The 19,471-nt window shown below is 40.1% G+C and overlaps 1 protein-coding gene across 1 annotated transcript in view; it reads right to left on the bottom strand.

The window, feature by feature from the left end:
- Nucleotides 1-19,471, bottom strand: part of ADAMTSL3 (ADAMTS like 3) — a 312,372-nt gene that overhangs the window by 104,716 nt on the left and 188,185 nt on the right. Inside the window, exons 11-15 of the mRNA XM_046655289.1 lie at nucleotides 16,815-16,953; nucleotides 15,653-15,703; nucleotides 14,761-14,965; nucleotides 10,120-10,267; nucleotides 8,398-8,482 (exon numbers count right to left, since the gene is read on the bottom strand). Of these exons, the coding sequence (XP_046511245.1) occupies nucleotides 8,398-8,482; nucleotides 10,120-10,267; nucleotides 14,761-14,965; nucleotides 15,653-15,703; nucleotides 16,815-16,953 (628 nt within the window). The remainder of the gene's footprint in view (nucleotides 1-8,397; nucleotides 8,483-10,119; nucleotides 10,268-14,760; nucleotides 14,966-15,652; nucleotides 15,704-16,814; nucleotides 16,954-19,471) is intronic.

Raw genomic sequence — 19,471 nt, 5'->3', positions numbered from 1 at the left:
ACTAAGGTACAGAGAAGTAATTTGTTGAAAATTACACAGTAGCTGCTAGCATTATTTTACACTGCCTCAGCAGTACCATTTTAAGATCATCCAAGATGACAGTCAAAGAATCCAAGGAAAACTTGAACATATTGTTTGGGGGAATTTCTTTTTTTTTTGGAAAATAAATAAAACAATATCCAATTGATTAAGTCTTCAGCATAAAAGAAGAATCATCTAACACATATCAGTGAAAGAAAAGCATATTTTGGGAAAATATTTATTATCAGAAACAGAAAGAAATGTTATAGCATCTACTTGAAACTTCATAACAATAAAATTCAAGGAAGCACTCTATGAAACGAAAGATAAAAGGCGGGATTAAAAAGTCAAAACACAGCTGAAAAAACCTTCTGGCTTAGTTGAGAAAAGACTGCACTAAAATAAATGTAAAGTTTGCCTCTGTAACAGAAGAAAATCCAAATGAAGAGAATGAAAGTACATTCAGCAACAAGGAGGGCAAGTGCTTTGATTCAAAGGAAAGCTGTGCTTCTAAGCATAGAAGAAGAAGTCAAAGATGGGGGAGAAATCCATGTTAAAAATTGAGAAGAAATTCAATATAGATAGATGGTGAACCTTTAGAATAAATAAGAAAAATAATACAGAAGGAGGCACAAATATAACAGAAGAAAACTTTCATGCATCCAAGAAAGACTTGAATCTATGTCCTAAAAGCTCTCACTGTTTACGAAAATTACTGAACAGAAAATAATACCTAGACTTATTCTAGAGAAATAGTCTAATTTTAAGTACATGGGGAAAAACATCTTATATATAAGCAGAAAAAAACAATTGACAGCAAAAGGAGAAAAAGCAGTTTAAGCTCAAATATTTCCTCTTCAATATTAAAATGTAGAGAACTCCAGAGTCACATGGTCACAGTTTTAAGAAAAAAAAGAAAGCGTATTAATCAAAAGTGCACGCTTCTGCTCATCTGAAATAGCACAAAAAAGACATTCTTAAACACAGAGTGTCTTAGAGGTTATGCCATCTCTGTAATCTCCCAGAAAAGAAATGTACAATGACTGACTCCAATTCAATGAGAATTTAATTTTAAAAAGAATTAAAATAATATGATGTAAGGACTTGCAGTGACAATTACAAAACTTTAAACATATAATTAATTCTAAATAACTATAGAAAATATGATTATAGGGCCAAATTAAATGTTGTAAGTAGTTTTTTCAAAAACAAAATGCATAGAATAAACACAATTTACTACCAATTATCTTGGCTCCAAATCTCACAGTTTAATTAACAAAATCAAGAGCTTTGAGGAAATAGTTGGTAATAAAGAAAGTTTTATCAATTTACTCATTTTCAAAATGGATGTCAATAAAAAAGTCATAATTCATGAAGTTTATGATAGAAAAAACAGAGACTTCACCATATTTTTAAAAAATGAAATTACAAACAATAAATATCCTGGTTTTTGGAGAAAATAAATCAAGAAAACATAGACCATAAAGAAAATCATCAGAAACAACGAAGCACTTAAAATGGAGGCCACAACCATCAGTAATGATAATAAATGTAAATGAGTTAATCTCTCCTATTAAAACGTAAAGACTCTAATCCAATTTAAGAATCTAGAGAAGATATAAATGAAATGCCTTCAGAAATGTAAAAAGTGTAAAGATGAACAAAATGAGATATGAAGATAAAGTGGAAAGGCAAAAAGAGAGGCATAAATGTTAGGAAAGAATGACAGAATAGACAAAACTATCATTATTTGAGGATGACGTGATAACTACGAAAAACAGGAAAATTAATTGAAAATATTTCAAAAAAAATAGAAGAGCTCAATAAAATGGTCCTATCTATCTATCTATCCTCAAATTACGAGGCTTCCCAGAGCTCAGCTAACACTGCTCCTGTGAGCTGCCAGGCACTGTGCTAAGACTATTATATATCCTATTTAATATAGTTTTCACAACAACCCTATGAACAAGCAGTGTTATTTTCCTGATTTTACAGATGAGAAAACTGAGGCTTAAAAAGTGTAAGAAAATTGCCCCAAGTTCTGTGAGCTTGTAAATCAAAACTGTATAAGAAATGCGCAGGGCTGATATGATTAAAATTACAAAATACTGAGGAGATTCTAATCGCAAAGATCTGAATGAATGGGGAGAAGGCCGCAATGCCTCTGAAAGCGAAGACTCAAAATTATAAAGACGTTCATTCTCCCTTAATTAATTCAGAAAACTAACGCAGTTCCCATCCAAGCCTCTTAGGCAATTTTTTTGGAAGTTGGAAACAGACAAGACAACACTAAAGCTTTAGGAAGGTGATATGAGCACAGCCAAGGATATTTTTTAAAGGAATAACACTTACAGGGCACTTGCAGAGCCTGATAGAAAAAAGTACTAAAATGTTGCAGTAATTCAAATAATATGGTACTGGCAATGGAGAATTCAGTTTACACATGATGGCATTTTAAAACCAAAGTAGGTAGTTCAAATTATTCAATAGATAGCGCTGGGGACAATTGGTTAATTATTTGGAAGAAAATTAAGTTAGACTGACATTACATATCACATGTCAAAGTAAATTCCTCATGGATTGAAGTTAAGCGTAAAACATGAAAACATAAAAAGTACTAGAAAATAGCTTTTTTTTAAAAAAGGGGGGTGGGGGAAGACTAGCCCTGAGCTAACATCTGCCACCAATCCTCCTCTTTTTGCTGAGGAAGACTGGCCCTGAGCGAACATCCCATCTTCCTCTACTTTATACGTGGGACGCCTACCACAGCATGGCCCGCCAAGCAGTGCCACGTGGGCACCTGGGATCCGGACCGGTGAACCCCGGGCCACCAAGCAGAACATGAGCACTTAACCGCTGCACCACTGAGCCGGCCCCAGAATTTTTTTAAAAAGGTGGTTTTCCCATGTTGATGAAAGTGTAGGACAGAGGGTGGAGTCGAGTACTCCTGTGCATGGACAAATCTGTAGTGACTTTCTGAAAGGACATTTCACAGTAGAAATTAAATGCCTTCCACGTGCCTATCTTCTAACCCAGAAATTCCACCCCAGCAAGTGTGCCCTTAACAAGACAATCAGAGACATGCACTTTGAGATTTGCGGAAGTTTTATTCATTATGGTGAATAATTAGAAACCAGCTGCAGACAGCCCGAAAGAGCTTTCTAAAATGTAATTGTGATTACATCACTTGCTAAAATCTTGAAATGGCTCCCATTGCCTCCTGATGAAACCCAACTTCTTAACGAACCAGGGAAGGCCTCCAAGACTTGCTTACTTTTCCAGCTGCATCCTTGCTGTCACTGCCCCCTCCCCATCCTCCGGGCCCCTCTCAACACTCAGTACCTCCACATCCAGGTGTGACCCACGTGGGCCAGTTGGCCGGCTCGCAGCCTCAACTATCTGACATGCTCTTCTTCTGATGCCTGTGCATCTTAGGGCCTCAGTTCGTGTACCATCTCTGCCCCTCATCCCGAAACCTCAGCAAACCATAAAATAATCAGTAACTTCTCTGTCTACATTATTAGACCAACCTTACGATAGGCAAGACTTGAATCCAGGTGATCTAACATAACACTGCAGCCCTCCCTAGTATCACACGCCAGAGCGTTGCCATCCGCCACTTCCCAGCTCTGAAACGTGGGACAATTGCTTAATCTTTTAGGGTCTTAGTTTTCTCATCCCTAAAATGAGGGTAGTTATAAAGCCTCTGCATAGGGCCATTGTGAGAACTAAATTAGTTAATCCATACAGAACACTTACAACACGGTCTGGCACAAAAAAAAGTGCTCAATATTAGTTGTTATTACTGTTGTGAGGAAAACAGATGTCCGAAACAGAACCTAATTTGATTTTGGCAAATAGGATTTCCACAAATGGAGAAGCTAAAACAGCAGGGAAGAAAAGATACAAAATGTTCTAAATCTGTCCTATTTCCATGGCTTTCATACATGAAAAAATGGGAGAAAGGGCAACGTAACTGCGGAAGTGTCGTGCATCCCATAGAAACCAAGAAGGCTACAGGGAAGAACTTTTAAGACAACTATCAACTGTCAACACATTCCACAGCTGAAAACTAAGAAGGTCAAAACTGCAGTTCCCTTGGCTTAGCTTTAGAAGCTGTAATTTTTATTTTCCTAATTAAAAAAAAGCCTTTTGAACATCCGCTCCCTACGTAAATTCAGAGCTCGGGCCATGGTAAACCACAGAGGCAGAAATATTTATCTTCTCCAGGCGGGTTTGGCAGGCTTTCCTCGAGGGATTTGAAATACGGCTATGTTCATCTTCTCGTTCACTGTCAACAAGAAAGCATCCCCAAACCGCGAAAGACGGTGGTCATAAAAGGATGAATTGGAAGCTGAGATGTGTTGCGGTTTTGTTTGGAAGTCAAGGGAACACACAGAGTCAGAAGCGGTGGGAGGAAACTATCAACTTGACACTATGCAGTCAGAACAGGCCAGAAACAGCCAGCAGCGTGAGTGATAAAGGAAAAGTGCGCAGAGACCACAGAGGGAGAGCAGGCAGAAGGTGGGGAAGAGGCAGCCACTTGGGCTGGGGAACAGGTGCTATGGGCTCCGTGTTCCATGCTGGGGAGCAAAGAGTGGTGCCCCACAGGGGGAAGGGGCATATGAGCTTTGCCCAGTGAAAAAGGAGAGGAGGAAACCACCGGCAAAGTCAGGTGGGGCTGACAGAAAATGCAGGTTTGGGATGAATATGGGGCCTGAACCCACTGTAGCTTACATGATATCGCCCTTTTCCCATCCAATAACATGAACAGTATTTTCAGACCTTGCAAGGGACCCTAGGGACTATCTGATCCAGGGGTTCCCGAAGTTGGATGCACCCCCAAAGTCACCTGGGTGCTTGCTAAAAATGCTGGTGACAAATTCATAGAGACAGAAAGTACAATAGAGTCTGCCCAGGGCTGACGGGATGGATGGGGGCCTTGGGAGTTAGTGTTTAATGGGCACAGAGTTTATGTTGGGGATGATGAAAAAACTCTGGAGATGCATGGTGGTGATGGTTACACAACAATGTCAGTGTACTCAATGCCACTGAACTGTACACTTAAAAGTGGCTAAAATGGTAAATTTTATGTTATCTCTATTTTACCACCATAAAAACATACCTAGAAGAGCCAAAAGAAAAATAATGCTGGTTACTGGGCTCCATTCTTAAGAGTGTCTGACTTGGTGGGGCCCAGAAATCTGTTTTTTAAATAGTACCCCAGTTGATCCTAAAGGAAATCATTTGAGAACCATACTTTAAAAAATGGTATCACGGTTATCAAAGAAAAAAACACCTTTCTCTTTTAGAGATACATACTGAAATATTTACGAATGAAACGACGTGCTGTCTGGTTTTGCTTCTGTAATGACCCAGTGGGGTGGGGCAGTGTTGGTGGTACAGATGAAACAGGAGTGGCCGAGGTGATAATTGTCTCTGTTGGATGATAGACACATGGAAGTTCATTATACTATTCTCTCCTCTTTTATATAGGCTTGAAATTTTCTATAATAAAAAAAGCTTTTTAAAAAGACTTAACCAGGTGAGGACCATTCCCAACAGAGAGGAGAGCAGGACTAAAGAGATGGAGGCGAGTAGCAGCTTGCTGTGATCAAGGCACAACCAAGGATTTGGTGGGGCTGGAGCATTCCATTTAAGGTAAAGCAACGAGGTCATCAGAGATGAGGCTGGGAGTCAGGAAGCCTAACACCATGCTAAGTTTTATTGGCCTTGTGAACAAGTGTAAATCTTTGGGTGTTGGGGAAACATTGGGATATTCATTGGGAAGAAAGAATCAGATTTGTGCCTTAGTTAGACTACTCTGGAGAGCTGTGCAGAGGGTGGAGTTGGGGGGATCGAGTGAGGAGCAAATTAGAAGGCTGTTGTAGGTGTCCTGGTAAGCGATCTCAGGACCTGGACAAGGATAATAGTAGGCATGGAGAGAAGGAACTAGAACCAAGAAAGATATAAGCAGATATAATTGGCATAACTCAGTAGTTAATCACAAAAAAGGAAAGAATGAGAAAGGGGCAAAAATGATTCCCTGCTTCCAGTTTGTATAACTGGACAGCAATCCCATTAACCAAGAGAGCACATTGCTAACGAGGATTAGCAATTGTTATCTAATTGTGTTTTGAGAACAAAAGATCCTGGTAGGATGCATCAGTCTAGACTGAGAACTCGATGACCTTCCTTGTGGGACAGCTATACACTCCCATGCAGGTATCTCCAATCCCTTTCTTTCTACAGGCTCCTTCCCTTACAGAATCACAGGAGATCAGAGATGGGAGAAGGTTCCAGTAGCGTTTAGCCAAACATCCTCCTTCTACAGTTGGGAGGTCTATAGAGGTCAGCTGACTTGTCTAAAATCCTTATTATCTTTTTGATATGTTTAAGGCTGTCCTAACTTGAAATAAAGAACAAGAGAAATCAAACACATACATATCTCCACTCTTTTCCATCAACTTGACTACCAATCTTCACTCCTTCTTTAGTACTCAAAGATCCAGTGCCCCATTTCCTTCTAATTCGGAATTCATTTCTTAAGTCTCTGCAAGGTTCATTTCTCTACCCTTTGAATAACACTTCTCTAAAATTAACTGAAAAAGACTTTCTTGTCAAACAAAACAGCCTTTTCTCAGTCCTCAGTTTTCCCTTGGCTTTCTATGAGATTTGAATACTATTCGCTGCACCCACCCCTCCCCTTAGAACCTTTCCTTGCTTGGTCTGCATAACAATGAGCTTTCCTTGGGTCTACTCGTTCCTCTGCTCACTACTTCTACTCCTTCATCATCCACTTCTTCAGATTCCCCTTCTTCCTCTAGATCGCCAAGCTTCTGTCATGAGCCCAATGCTCTTCTCTCTTCAATCAGTTACTCTGGGGTCATTCACCTCACAGAGTCCACACTTTCTTCTGGGTTCATATCCAGTCCTGACAGCAGTTCACATGGAAAAGTTCTGTGCTTGTCCTAAGTGTACTGTGCCAGTTCTCTCGGCCTGCATCACTGGAGACATGGTGCCTTCTCAAAGAGAAGTAATCCACTTTCCCCTGGGGCTCCCTGCTGAGCTGGACCACGGTTCTTAACAGTGGGATAGTGACAAATGAGAGTGTGTTCTGCAAAGAGCAATGAGGTTGGTAAGGAATCTAAAAATAACAACACATGAAAACCCCTGAAAAGGCTGAGAATGATGACTTGGGAGAGACAATGCTCTTAGAATCCAGCTTTCCTCAAATTTGTGAAAACTTATCACACAGGATGGGGCATAGATGTGTTTTTTTCTGTCTCAGAAAGCAGAAATTTGAAGGAAGTATATTTTGGCTCAATAGGAGAAAATCCCTGCAAATAACTCAGGTTGTTCAACACAAGAATGAGCTGTCTCTCAATGCAGTGAACTCTGCCTGTTGCTGAAGGTGTTGAAGAAGAAATGCCTCCTCAGAGAGGAAGATTGGCCACACCACCTCGGAGAGCCCCTTTCCTCTGACACACTGTGAATGGCTCTCTTGTTAGAGAGCCTGTCAGCACCACAGACTTTACATGTCTGATGCAGGATCAGCTGTCTTGCCCAATTATTTGAGTCTATCATTGGTGCTGTTGCTCTTCTAGACTGCGGGATCAGAAATCTCAGGGCATCTTTGATTCTTTGCTTTCTTTAGATCCCTATACCTCTGCCTCCAGAATGTTTCTTTGATTTGCTCAATTCTTAATTTCCAGTGATACCATTACAATCCAGACTTGCCAAGCCACATGTGGATAGAAGTCACTGGATTTTTGAGTTGGAATGGACGCTGGAGAGATCAAGCCCAGTCTGCTCATTTTACAGGTAGGGAGAATGAGACCGGAAAAATTAGACTCGTCTAAGGTCACATAGTTAAAAGTGGTGGTTCTAGGCTCCAAGATTCGTAGTGCCATATTCTTTCCATCGCCCCACACCACAACAGCTCTGGGATTTCGCCTTATAATCACTCAGGCCACCCTGATACATTTCAACTTAATTGGCTTAATAGAGATTAGCCATGAGTTAACCAAGGGATGATTCATTTATTTGTATGACACTGTGATGGCCCTTGGTCAAATCATCTGTGTGAATCTAGATCTGGGAATTATCTCCCATCTCTTAATTATAATAGGCCACTGGGTCTGCTTTGAGTTAAATAAGACTGTTCTTTTCTGTGCTTCTCACAGATACGGCCAAAGTAGGGCTGCTGAATTGTGAAATAAAGAAGAATTCTAGCCAGCTCGAGCTCTCTAGAGTCTGCAAATCCAGGTCATTTGGATTTGAGATGTATCATTGGACTCCAATGAGTACAAAAATGACATATATCATGTTAACTGGCTATGCCCTGATTTCTCCCATAAAAGAGACCGGACTCACGTTGGTTCTTCTGTTGCTATTCTGGTCTCTTCTAGTTCTTGTGCTTGTTTCAGCCAAGGTAATTTAGCTTCCACTGGACTTTTTTCTAAGAAAAAAAAGGCACATAAACAACATGCTTAATCATTGTTAATCACTAAGGATTTGGACGCATGATTGTTAATTTGCTGAAGATTTCATTCATAAAGAGGTCAGGCTTTCAAAGGCAAGCTGAGTCCTCTAGCACGGTACATTAACCGGCTTCTGGATTGAACGAAAAATTTCCGTCATGTATTTTTTTTTTTTTATGTAAGAGGTAACCAAACAATCCCATGGCACAGGTGAGTACATTCTCCAAGTTAACATAAAAATGCCTTTTGTAAATCAGTGTCAATCTCTGTTGTTTGCATATTAAAGCTTTTACTTCAATCATGTCAGCTTGCTTTCTTTTGCCGTAAATTCTTTTGGACCACTGAATGAAGAAATTAACAGAGAAAAGCAAATAACGTAAGGGTTTAGAAAATTGGGAGGAGAAGAGTCTGTGCTATGGTTTACTCAAACTTTTATTGTTTATTGTTATTATTATTGATGTGGTTGTTGAGGGAGATGATTAACAGTTACAACTGGCATGCAGGAGCAAGCTGGTGCCCCTTTCTGTCCTCTGAAGCCTTCTAAGACATGAAGAACAAAATTATAATTATGAAATGAGAAAGGAAATAATTTTGGACTACTTCATAGAAATCACAGACAGTAAGAAAGTGGCTAATGACAATACTGTCAAGTGCAGAAGGAAGGAGGAAAGACTTCACTGATGAAGTTATATAATCAGTATTTGTACCTTGCATGGCAACAAGTGATTTTTCTGCAAGATAGATACAGTCAAATAAATATTTGTTTAATGGTTAATTATGAGACTATTTGTATGGATAATGAACCCAGAAATAATGAAAGAGAATTTTACCATCTTCTTTAAAGTACTAAGGAAGACTCTTTGGCACTAACAGTTGGGAATAATCCTTTTTCCATTTCCAGGAAGGAAATACTTGTCATAAGGGTTGGTAATCCCTTACTAAAATATATGGAAATAATCATGTACAGAGAGGAACATATATCCAAGAGATGATGCCAAGACTTCCTACCCATGGATGCTATCCATTTCTGCTAATTCACGTGGAACGAATGGGAACCACAAGAGATATTCTAAATGCATCTCTAGATCTGGATTGGGAACTGAAAGACCTCATTCATTCCATGGTAGGCAATAGGACACATAATGAAGAAGACATCACTCTTCCCTCAAGAAACCTACACCCCAATGGAAGGCATGTACAAAACACTAGGCAAAAAGAAGAATGAGAACCTTGGAGGAATTTTTCTGGTCATCTTTCTCTTCATCCTTCTCCTTTTTTTTCCTCTCCTTCTTCTTTCTCCCCTCATCCTCCTTATCCTTTTTCTTCAAGGCAGAGACTACATCAAATTCTTTTATGTCCACCAAGAAATGTTAGTATAAGCCTAGATAGATAAGAGGCCCTCCAATTGTACTCAACCAACACGAGTTTAGTTTTCTCTCCAGATCACTTAATCACACAGGTCCAACTTCTTCATCTAGCTGGACAAGTCTATTGTAATCTGCCAGTAAAATAATTTTGTAAGAAAGTTAGTAAGTTGAAATGTAAATGCTGCAATATTGGAATGAGAGCTGGAAAACATGGCTTGATTGACCTTTAAAATGCACCACAAACTTACCTTTTGGTTTATAACACGGGATGGGAATGATACACTCTTCTTTGATGTGTAACTTGAGTTGAGGATTGCAGCCGCCAACGTGCTGACCACGGTGGTTGATACACAGAACAACCCGGTAACGTAAGCCTCGGCCACAAGTCACTGTGCACTTTAAAGAAAAGAGAAGCCAGTGAAGTTCTTGCTCATGAAGAGAGCACAAAGGTCTTAATGTCTCCTGCAAAGAAGAGCCACAGATGTACGTGAATCTCAAACCTAAGAGACCATTAGATAAATATTACGTAAGGAAGGGAGGGGAGGCTGATTTTCTGTGATTCTCATGCTTCAGGTCCCTTCCCTTGCAAGGCCTCCGTCCAACACTCAATTGGAAAAGTATTCAGATGAGGTCACAGCGCAAGACAAATGGAAATGCCTGAAATCTTTCTGCTCAAATATGAAAGAAACTTGATATGGGTTTTCTCAAATTTGATTAAAAAGTTACAGGACGTTATCTAAAACAAATTGTGAAGGTGAAAGAAACTTTTCTAAACTATCGGTGAAAAAAAGTCAAATTTTGATCAACGATGCTAAAGGACTCTCTTTCTATTTTGTCTATAGAAACGGATCTTGCAAAACTGTTGTAATTTGAAAAGGCCATCAAACAGTATTGAGCCAAAAAGTTTAGGAAAAAATACGAAAGATATCTCAGGCAGTTAAAATTAATAAAAACAGGGGCCAGCTCTGTGGCTGAGTGATTAAGTTTGCGCGCTCCCCTTCGGCAGCCCAGGGTTCACAGGTTCGGATCCTGGGTGTGGACCTAGCACTGCTCATCAGGCCATGCTGAGGCAGCATCCCACATAGAAGAACTAGAATGACTTGCAACTAGGATATGCAACTATGTACTGGGGCTTTGAGGAGGAGAAAAAAAAAAAAGAGGAAGACTGGCAACAGATGTTCACTCAAGGCCAATATTCCTCACCAATAAAAAAGGGAGGGGGCTCTGGAGCCAAAAAAAATTAATAAAAACATTATGCATTTTTTTCTGAATTCTTATGAAGTTTGTGGTGTCCGTAGTTTTTCTTGATTTATTTATGGTTTGGAAAGTACTCTTGCCTATGAATGGACATTTTCATGCTATGAAAATTTAGGATATCTTTTCAATTTATCCACATACGTTGGTGAGTATATGTGTGTGTGTGTACGTGTTCTTTTTAAATCAAGACTTTACATGTTAGGACCATTTTAGGTTTACAGACAAATTGAGTAGATGGTACAGAGAGTTCCCATGTGCCCCCTCTCCCCTGCACAAAGTTTTCTCTAATACTAATACCTTGAATTAATGTGGTACAGTTGTTACAATTGATGAACCAACACTGATCATTATTATTAAAGTCTAGAGTTCATATTAGAGTTGTCAGCTATTAAAATTTTGTAATTTTTTGCAATTTCTTTTCTCATTCTAAATACTCACTTAGATGTCCAATATTTGTGGTTTGTATTCTTTCTTCCTAAAGAGTCAGCTCCAAACTGTACAAACTTCAGGGCCGTCCCCCCTGGATCCATCCCTGGGAGGTGCTGAGAGTCCTTGGGCACCTGCTACAGAACAGGCGCCGACCCCCAGATGTCATCTCACTAATCGTCCTGGCATACTTGCAAGTTCATAGCTTCATTCCCATTTAACAGAGGAGCAGACAAACAGCCCACCACGTAAGGCCCTTGCTCAAGCTCACACGGTTCCTTGGAGGCAGAGTGGACCTCCATCCCAGACCCTCCTGTTGCCAAAACCATGAAAAACTTCGCCACTGGTTCATAAAGCTTGAAGATTCTTTCCTGAGCCCATGGATGCTTTCTGAATGGTCACCGACAAGTCTCAGAGGACATGGAGGCCTTCTTCAGCACACACACATCTCCAGGAAGAGTGGGATATCAGGAAACCCCCTCATTTCATTGTGCCACTCACGTGACCACTGAACAAGCACTGTCATGAACCGAGGTTTGAGACTAGATCCCACGTCTAGGAAACTGACTCACCTACCCCCACATTTATCAATTTGAAATATATATGATCCTGAGAGGCTGTTTTATATTGGACAAGAAAGAAAAAAAATTCTGCCCCAAGAGATAGAAAACAACATGCGTATAAGGTATAAATATCCTAGAAATGGTCACTCAAAGGAGTTTTGTCTCTTCAGTAGCCCCTTTGGGAAGCTGGACCCTTACCCCAATGATACTGTCAGTTTTTTTCCTTTCCAGAACTCCTCTTTTGAGTTGAATGTATCCTTAATGATAGCAAATTTGCATCACTGAGAATGTATTTGATTTTTTTTAAATGAAAAGTATGAAGAGCCAAGAAAGGTGAATGAGATGAGTTGGTTAATAATCCTTTGTTTTGACATTATGAGCTAACATAAAGTCATGACATTGATGGATACGGGGTGGTGGTATAAGAGATCTAAAGCCGACATAAAACATACGGATAAGATTTATAAGAGCTGAAAACAAGCTCTGCAGGTTGTAGGAGAAATGTTGATTTTTGATGAAAGATCACAATGTGATTTTTGACACACAGCTCCTGAGTTCAAAGCACAGGATGACTTTGCTATAATAAAATCTTTCCATCTCAGACTACTTATTTATGTGAACAAGCTTCCCCAGAGTGTACATGCAAAACAAAACAAATCAAGAAATCAATAGTAAAAACTGAGAATAAAATTATTGCAGAACCCATGTCTCACTCTGGCAATGGACTATTTTTCTAAGCCCCACTCATCTTCTAGAAAGACAGATTTCAAATGAAAATTTACTTTTTACATGTAATAATTATTCACCAAAACTTGAAATATATTGTTCTGTGTACTAAAGTTAAATTTAATAATAACTTAATCCAGGGGAACATTTCTAATACTTAGAGCATTATGGCTACCGGCAATTAATATAAATTAGTTTTAATTGCTAAACATATTTTCTTGGATGAAAGTAGAATAGTGTAACCAATAAAATACTTTAAAGCATAAAAGTACATTATATTAGGATAAATTTCTGTTAGGGGATAGGATTAAAAATGTGAGTCCAAGGGAAAAAGAATGCAAAATATCCAAATTGGTCAAGAAGAGCTAGTTCATGTGTTTTTTTTAAAGGAAAGATGGCGAGGATAGAAATCATCACGCCATTTACATTCTCCCAGACACATTTTTTAAAATGCTGTAACACTTTTATTTTAAAATGTCAGCATTCACAACATGTTGGAAATGACATTCTTTGATATTTTTTATTTAAATGTGTGATAAAAAATTCTGGATGTCAACCTAAATATATGTGACATGTAACCCAACTGCAAACTTCTTTGAGAGGGTATGTGAACAAAAGAGCATCTGTAACCAGTGCCCTAACAAGTACAAATGAAGTTGTGGAGGATAATGATGTTGGGCCGTGGATGCAAGAAAAAGGACCGTGGTGGAGGCGGTGCCTGGAAACTGGGGCTGGAAGTGGGTCTTCGGCAAACTCATGATCATTCTTCAGGTGCCCGTTCTAGTGCTCTCTCTTTTTTGAAGCCCTCTCTGGTCCCTCAGGTGGAGCAAATCCTGCTGCTCTGTGCACCTGTACTACAAACGCGCGACACCGCTCACCACAGGATCGCACGTGTCACAACTGTTATTTGCATGCACGTTTCCGTAACTGGATTCTGAGCTTTTGGGGGATAGGAGCGAGTTTTACTTACTTCCTGAGATGGCAGCTGGCACACTGAATAAATCAATAGATGAACGCATGTATATGTGGAATTAAATACGTAGAGATCACTCAAAAGAGCTAGAGAAACTCGAGTCAATTATGTCTCACTGGCTAGAAAATGGAAAGATTAAGATTACAATGTCAAATGCTAACATCTGCATTTTCATATTTGACTAATCCAACTGTACTTTATTTGTTCTGGAGCTTTACTTGGTCGTCCCCCTAGAAAGTGGAAACCTAGCTAATCTGCACAAAGCCTTGTCATACCTCAGGGTTGTTTCCCTTCTCTTTCTCTTTTCCCACCACCTGACACCTCAGAGACTTCCAGACAGGCCACCTGGCTCTGGTCTTTCCTAACGTTAGTCTATCTTGCCTCAATTACTTAAAATATAACATCTATCTTCTTCAACAAAAATTGTGAAGCTTCTTAGTAACTGCTAGATCAAGAACACACTTCTAAGGTCAGTTTTAGCATTTCCATCTTAATCTTCCAATTCTTAGCAACCCGGGTTCTCTCTTCAATCTAGATGAATTAGGGTCTTTTCAAACTCTAGTCATTCAATGTCATTTCTGCCTTTGCTCAGCCATCTCGGCCTAGCCACACTCCACAGAGATGTCTTCTCTAGGCTCTTGTTTGTCTAAATTCTATACAACTTCAAAGATGGGTTAAGCATCACAAAGACAATGAAGACTTCCTGATTGACTCTGCTCCATCTGTTCCTCCCAGATGTACCACGGTCCTTAATTACTTATTCTTACCTATATTGATGCCTGGGTTTCTCTCACGTAGTCCTCCAACTGTCTTCCTCAGCTCTTCGGGAGTAGGGACTGTGTTCATATACAACTTTTGCATCCCCCTCTGCCAGTGTTGGGCACTCAGCAAATAATCACTAAAATCTGAGATTTCATGAAAAGTGGCATAGTCTCAGATCTTACCTGAGACCACTCCATGGCGACCCACTTGGGGCAATCGAACAGGTTGCAAGTTTGCAGCACCTTGGGTTTGGGTGCGTACATGCACTTCCATTCTTCCACCTGCAGTATCTCGCCATGCATGGACTCCTCGACACACACGAAGCTCCGCCTCTGAATGCCGCCTCCACAGGACACAGAACACGCAGTCCAAGGATTATGTTCCCAGCTCAAAAGCAAACAAATAGCAACACATTATTTATTTGTTGTTTGTTTCCAATTTGCAAAGATGGTTGCAAAAAGTATGGCCTCAGGATAACAGTCGTGGTTCAGTTGAAAGAGCCCACGACATGGAATCTTAAGACTTTAATCTGAACTGCTACACAAAATCTGGAGTCACAGGTACTTACTCCTTTGACCCTAAGGTTATTCTCAAGTGGGAATAATACACCTGCCCTGGTTACCCTTGGTAGGACCATTGTGAGAATCAAATAAATTCAAATATAGAGAGTGAAAGCATCTGGACACACCCTCCAAACCATAAAATACTAATGGACAATATCACTAGAAAATCATAGAAATTCAAAGTCAGAAAGGACCACACAAGTCATCTAGGTATAAAAAAGGGGATTCAAATTTCCCATCAATTGCAAGGCTTGAGCTTCCTCTGTAACACCCAGTTATCCAAGACAAGCTTGATAGCTCCAGTGATGGGAAACATCGCCCTTTGAGGCAGCCTGTTCTAATTCATAGAAAGACCTTTCTTATGACTGAGTGGAAGTCTGTCTTCCCCTAGCTCTCTGTAAAGGTCTAGTAGCTATCCCTCTTACATTTTAGACTATTGCTAGAGATACTACAGCTCCTTGCAAACTACTTAGAGTAAATTACAAAATGGAAGTGGAAACGTGTAACTCACCGAGGGAGCGGTTGGAAGTGGTCATAGGGCATGATCTCTTTAAATCCATCGCTACAAATGAAATCATTGTGAGAATATCATTTCTAAATCAATTGACACGTTTATTAACTTGACTACTACAGATTTGACATCCCAAAAGACAGAGGGCTTTCAAATTGAAAACTAAATATGCAAAGTGTTATGAACTAGTCCCCCAAAATTCAGCCACGATCTCCTTAACTTTCAGGAACATCTCTGACACACACTTTCCCCAGTTCCTCATGAAAATATAGAAAATGGAACTAGTGGTATGTATTAATTAAAGAGTCTCTTTTAATTGAGATAAATCTATCTATTCCCTTTTCTCATCTAAAGAGGTTATCTGATAAAATATATTCATGATATTAACACACTGTCATATTAGTAGGATCCTCAGAAAACCATTTTATTTCACAGAATTTGTCCTTTGAAAAGGTCTCTATAAATAATTATGTCCACCTGGGATTACAGGAGATGCACAGTTGAGGGAGAGGAAATGAGATCCACCAAGAGTGGCTCCTTTTCCACTTGCACATTCTGCCTCAGCCAGCTGGCACATGTCTGGGGGATGCTGGGCCTTGATATCGTGCTGTTATTTTAAGATACTGTAGTAAAGCCAGGAAACTTCCCCAGGCAATCCAAGTCAGCAGGTACTAAATTATGCAGCAGGATATGCATAACTTTTTTGCTTTGGCATTATAACTTTTTACTTCCTTGCACAATGCATTATTTATACCGAATTTAATGTGAACATTGCAAAAGTCAAAACATGGTAATGGATGACCCAATTCAAAGCTAAAACGGTGAGTGAAAGATATTTTTGACCGGCAGATGGAGCAGACACTGTACTCGGATGAAGAGAGCTTTCATATTGTAAAGGCAGGAGATGCTCAAAGAGGTTCATTATAAAGAGTTAAATATCACAGCACACAGACACATAGCCCAAGATAGAGAGCTAGACTGATGGAGCTGACGGGCCTAATTCCTATTGATCACGGTTACTAACGTGAGTGCAGGCACCTGCCACCAGTGTATGCTCAAAGACAGGCAATGGAGATGTGTCACCCTGCGAGGACTCATGAGTCTCAGCTGCAGTTGATTTGTTTCTTTCTAAAGGAAAAAGGGTATGGGCAACTATGCAAACCTGGACGGGCACGGATCCATGCTGCACTCCTTCAGTTTGGGTTTTGGTTTGACGTTTTCAGGGTAGTAGTGGCAATAATGGTCAGGGACCACCCTCTTCAAGCGGATATCCACACATTCAGCAGAATTGAGCTGATACCCTAGAGCAGCAGAAACGGAAAGTCTGAACATTGCACCCATTTCATTTTCACTTGGCAAAGTTACCACTTGCCACACGCTTTTCCCCCCCCTTTAAGAAACTTAACTCAATAATTCTCAACCCTGGCTGTAGAACAGAACCACCTGGGAGCTTTCAAGATGCACCAATGTCCGGGCCCTTTCATGGTCCACTTAAGTCAGAAACACTGTGGCGGGGTCTAGGAAATCAGTACTTTTTTTTTTTTTTTAAAGATTCTCGGCTTCTTCTAAGATGACTAAAATGTGTGGCCAAGATTGAGAAGGACTACTTGAATGGATTGTAGTGGTTGTAGCATTTATAACTACAGAGTTACAACAGCCACCTTTAAAAAATGTATGGAGCTTGGGTCCAGAAGGTTAATCATTCATTGTCACATCCCCTCACTGTCATCATGGCATTACGCAAGGTCCCTCTCTTGTTCCTCTGTATTTTTTCTTCTTCCCCATCACCACTCCTGCTCCAATGCCCCGAACCACCTATTTATTGTTTATATGGCCTTAAATATACATCCATCTTACAGAATGTCGTCTTGTACCTGTTTTAACTAAATAAACAATATTGCGTGTTAAATCTTATTCTGTTTTCTACTTTTCTCACTCAACATTACATTTTTGAGATCTACCGTGTGTGGGCTGTTGCTTCTTGCTGCTGCATAATACTCCACTGCTCCATAGACCGCACTTTACTCTTCTGCCGTCTTGGGGTACCTGGGGTAGCTCTGATGCCAATAAACTTTCTAATCAGAGAATTAAGCACTGTCTACACAAGAAGGAACAAAATCTCTCCCCTTAGTCTCCCCCGGTCTCACAAGCCCTCCAAGGAGGAGGAATGAGACCTATTCTTGATTCTATCGAATTCAGTTTGTTCAGTCTCTGAGGAGAGTGAACATTCCGAACGGATGAGTGCTGTAAATTTAAAACACAACTCGCAAAACGACGCTTCCATTTCCTGAAAGATCTGATTCCAGGTTTCCTGTCACTACATACGTGTCATGTTTTTTTTTTTTTTTTTAAAAAGGTAATTTTTCAAAACCAGAATAAGCTCTTCAGGAAAAAAAAAAGAAAAGCCCTCCATTAGGTTCTCGGCCTCAGCCAATTGGTCTGAAAGTCTAAAAATACATTTAAAGGCCTGATTGCCGAGAGGAATCTGAGTTTATAAACCACTAGAGAGCTTGCTACGAGTCACGGGCTGGATGTAAGCTGAGCGCAGAAGGACAGACTGGTATGCATCACAAAAAGAAGGTCGAAACCACAAGAACGAAAATCCAAATGGAGTCCATAAAACGTTACTCGGGTGCCAACACCTGCCAGAAATCCACAACATCAGACGGCAGTGGCGATCTCGGTACTTTCTCCAGAATGATCTTAAGTGTCCCACATAGACGATTACTGACAAGACCAGGAAAGCCCATTCAAGTCCCTTAGAGACCAGTGAACTAATTTTCCTGATTATCGAAAAAACTCTGAAATGCCATTTACACAAATCATGTAGATTTGATTACTAATATAATTAAATTTTGGTAATGCTTTCCTTGTGGGTTTTATGGGTATATTTTTATTTCCCCACACACAAGAAAAGAATTTGCTTGCAGCTCCTTGAATTAAAAAAACAAAAATCTTTCTTCTAAATGGAAACATACTTCTGAAAGGAGCCAGAGAGAAACAGGTGTTTATAATTTGAAGAGAGACAATTTTCCTCTTTAATTTTATGGCAGTACAGAGATAACTAGAAAGGAAAGAAATAAGGCAGATTGCCTTCCTATATTATGAGCAAATGTACAGAAATTCTACCAGTGTGCAGAAAATGGCAGGCTGCAGGCGGACCCCAAAAGCAGCTTGAACTTTCTCTTCTGTTTTTACAGCCACTGCAGTTTGGGTCAGACGGTCTCAGTGCCAGGTGCTCTCACGCCCACCTACAGTTCCAGCAGCACTGAGTGTGTCTTTCCCGGGGCACCCAAATATTCGAAACATCTATTCTCCTCCCAAGAATTTAACCAACTCAACTGAGCTGATTCCCGTGATAAATGTCCCTCCCAGAGTGGAAAGCTGCTCTTTATCTTACGTGTCCAGATGGGAACGACTTTCTGAATAACTGTGTGTGAGAGCAAGGTAATAAATTTAAAAGAAAGAGATGTTTGGTTTTTCTGCTGAGTAAGAATAAAGAGCCCCACTATCTCTTTTCTTTTATTTTGGGGTCCATGAGAGACTCTTGTCTTCCCTGGAGCCAGGGCCCGGCTGACTCTCAGGTGATAGGATTCTGCTTCCGGATATAAGCTATCCATGTAAGGATCAATAGGTATGTCCCACTCACTCCGAGAGCTTTCCACCGTGACCACTGAGTCATGTATGTATCGCATAACTCATTCCCAGGGGACGGCAGGAGCGGGGACGGCCAAGGATCTGTAGATCATGCAGAGGCATTTGTGACAAAATTCAAGTTTCGATTCTGACATAACAGATGTTTCCTGAGTGCCCATTAAT

The sequence above is a fragment of the Equus quagga genome, chromosome 2, assembly GCF_021613505.1.
Source record: "Equus quagga isolate Etosha38 chromosome 2, UCLA_HA_Equagga_1.0, whole genome shotgun sequence".
NCBI lineage: Eukaryota > Metazoa > Chordata > Mammalia > Perissodactyla > Equidae > Equus > Equus quagga.
The sequence above is the reverse complement of the archived record's forward strand: the minus strand, read 5'-3'. Positions and strand labels throughout refer to the sequence as shown.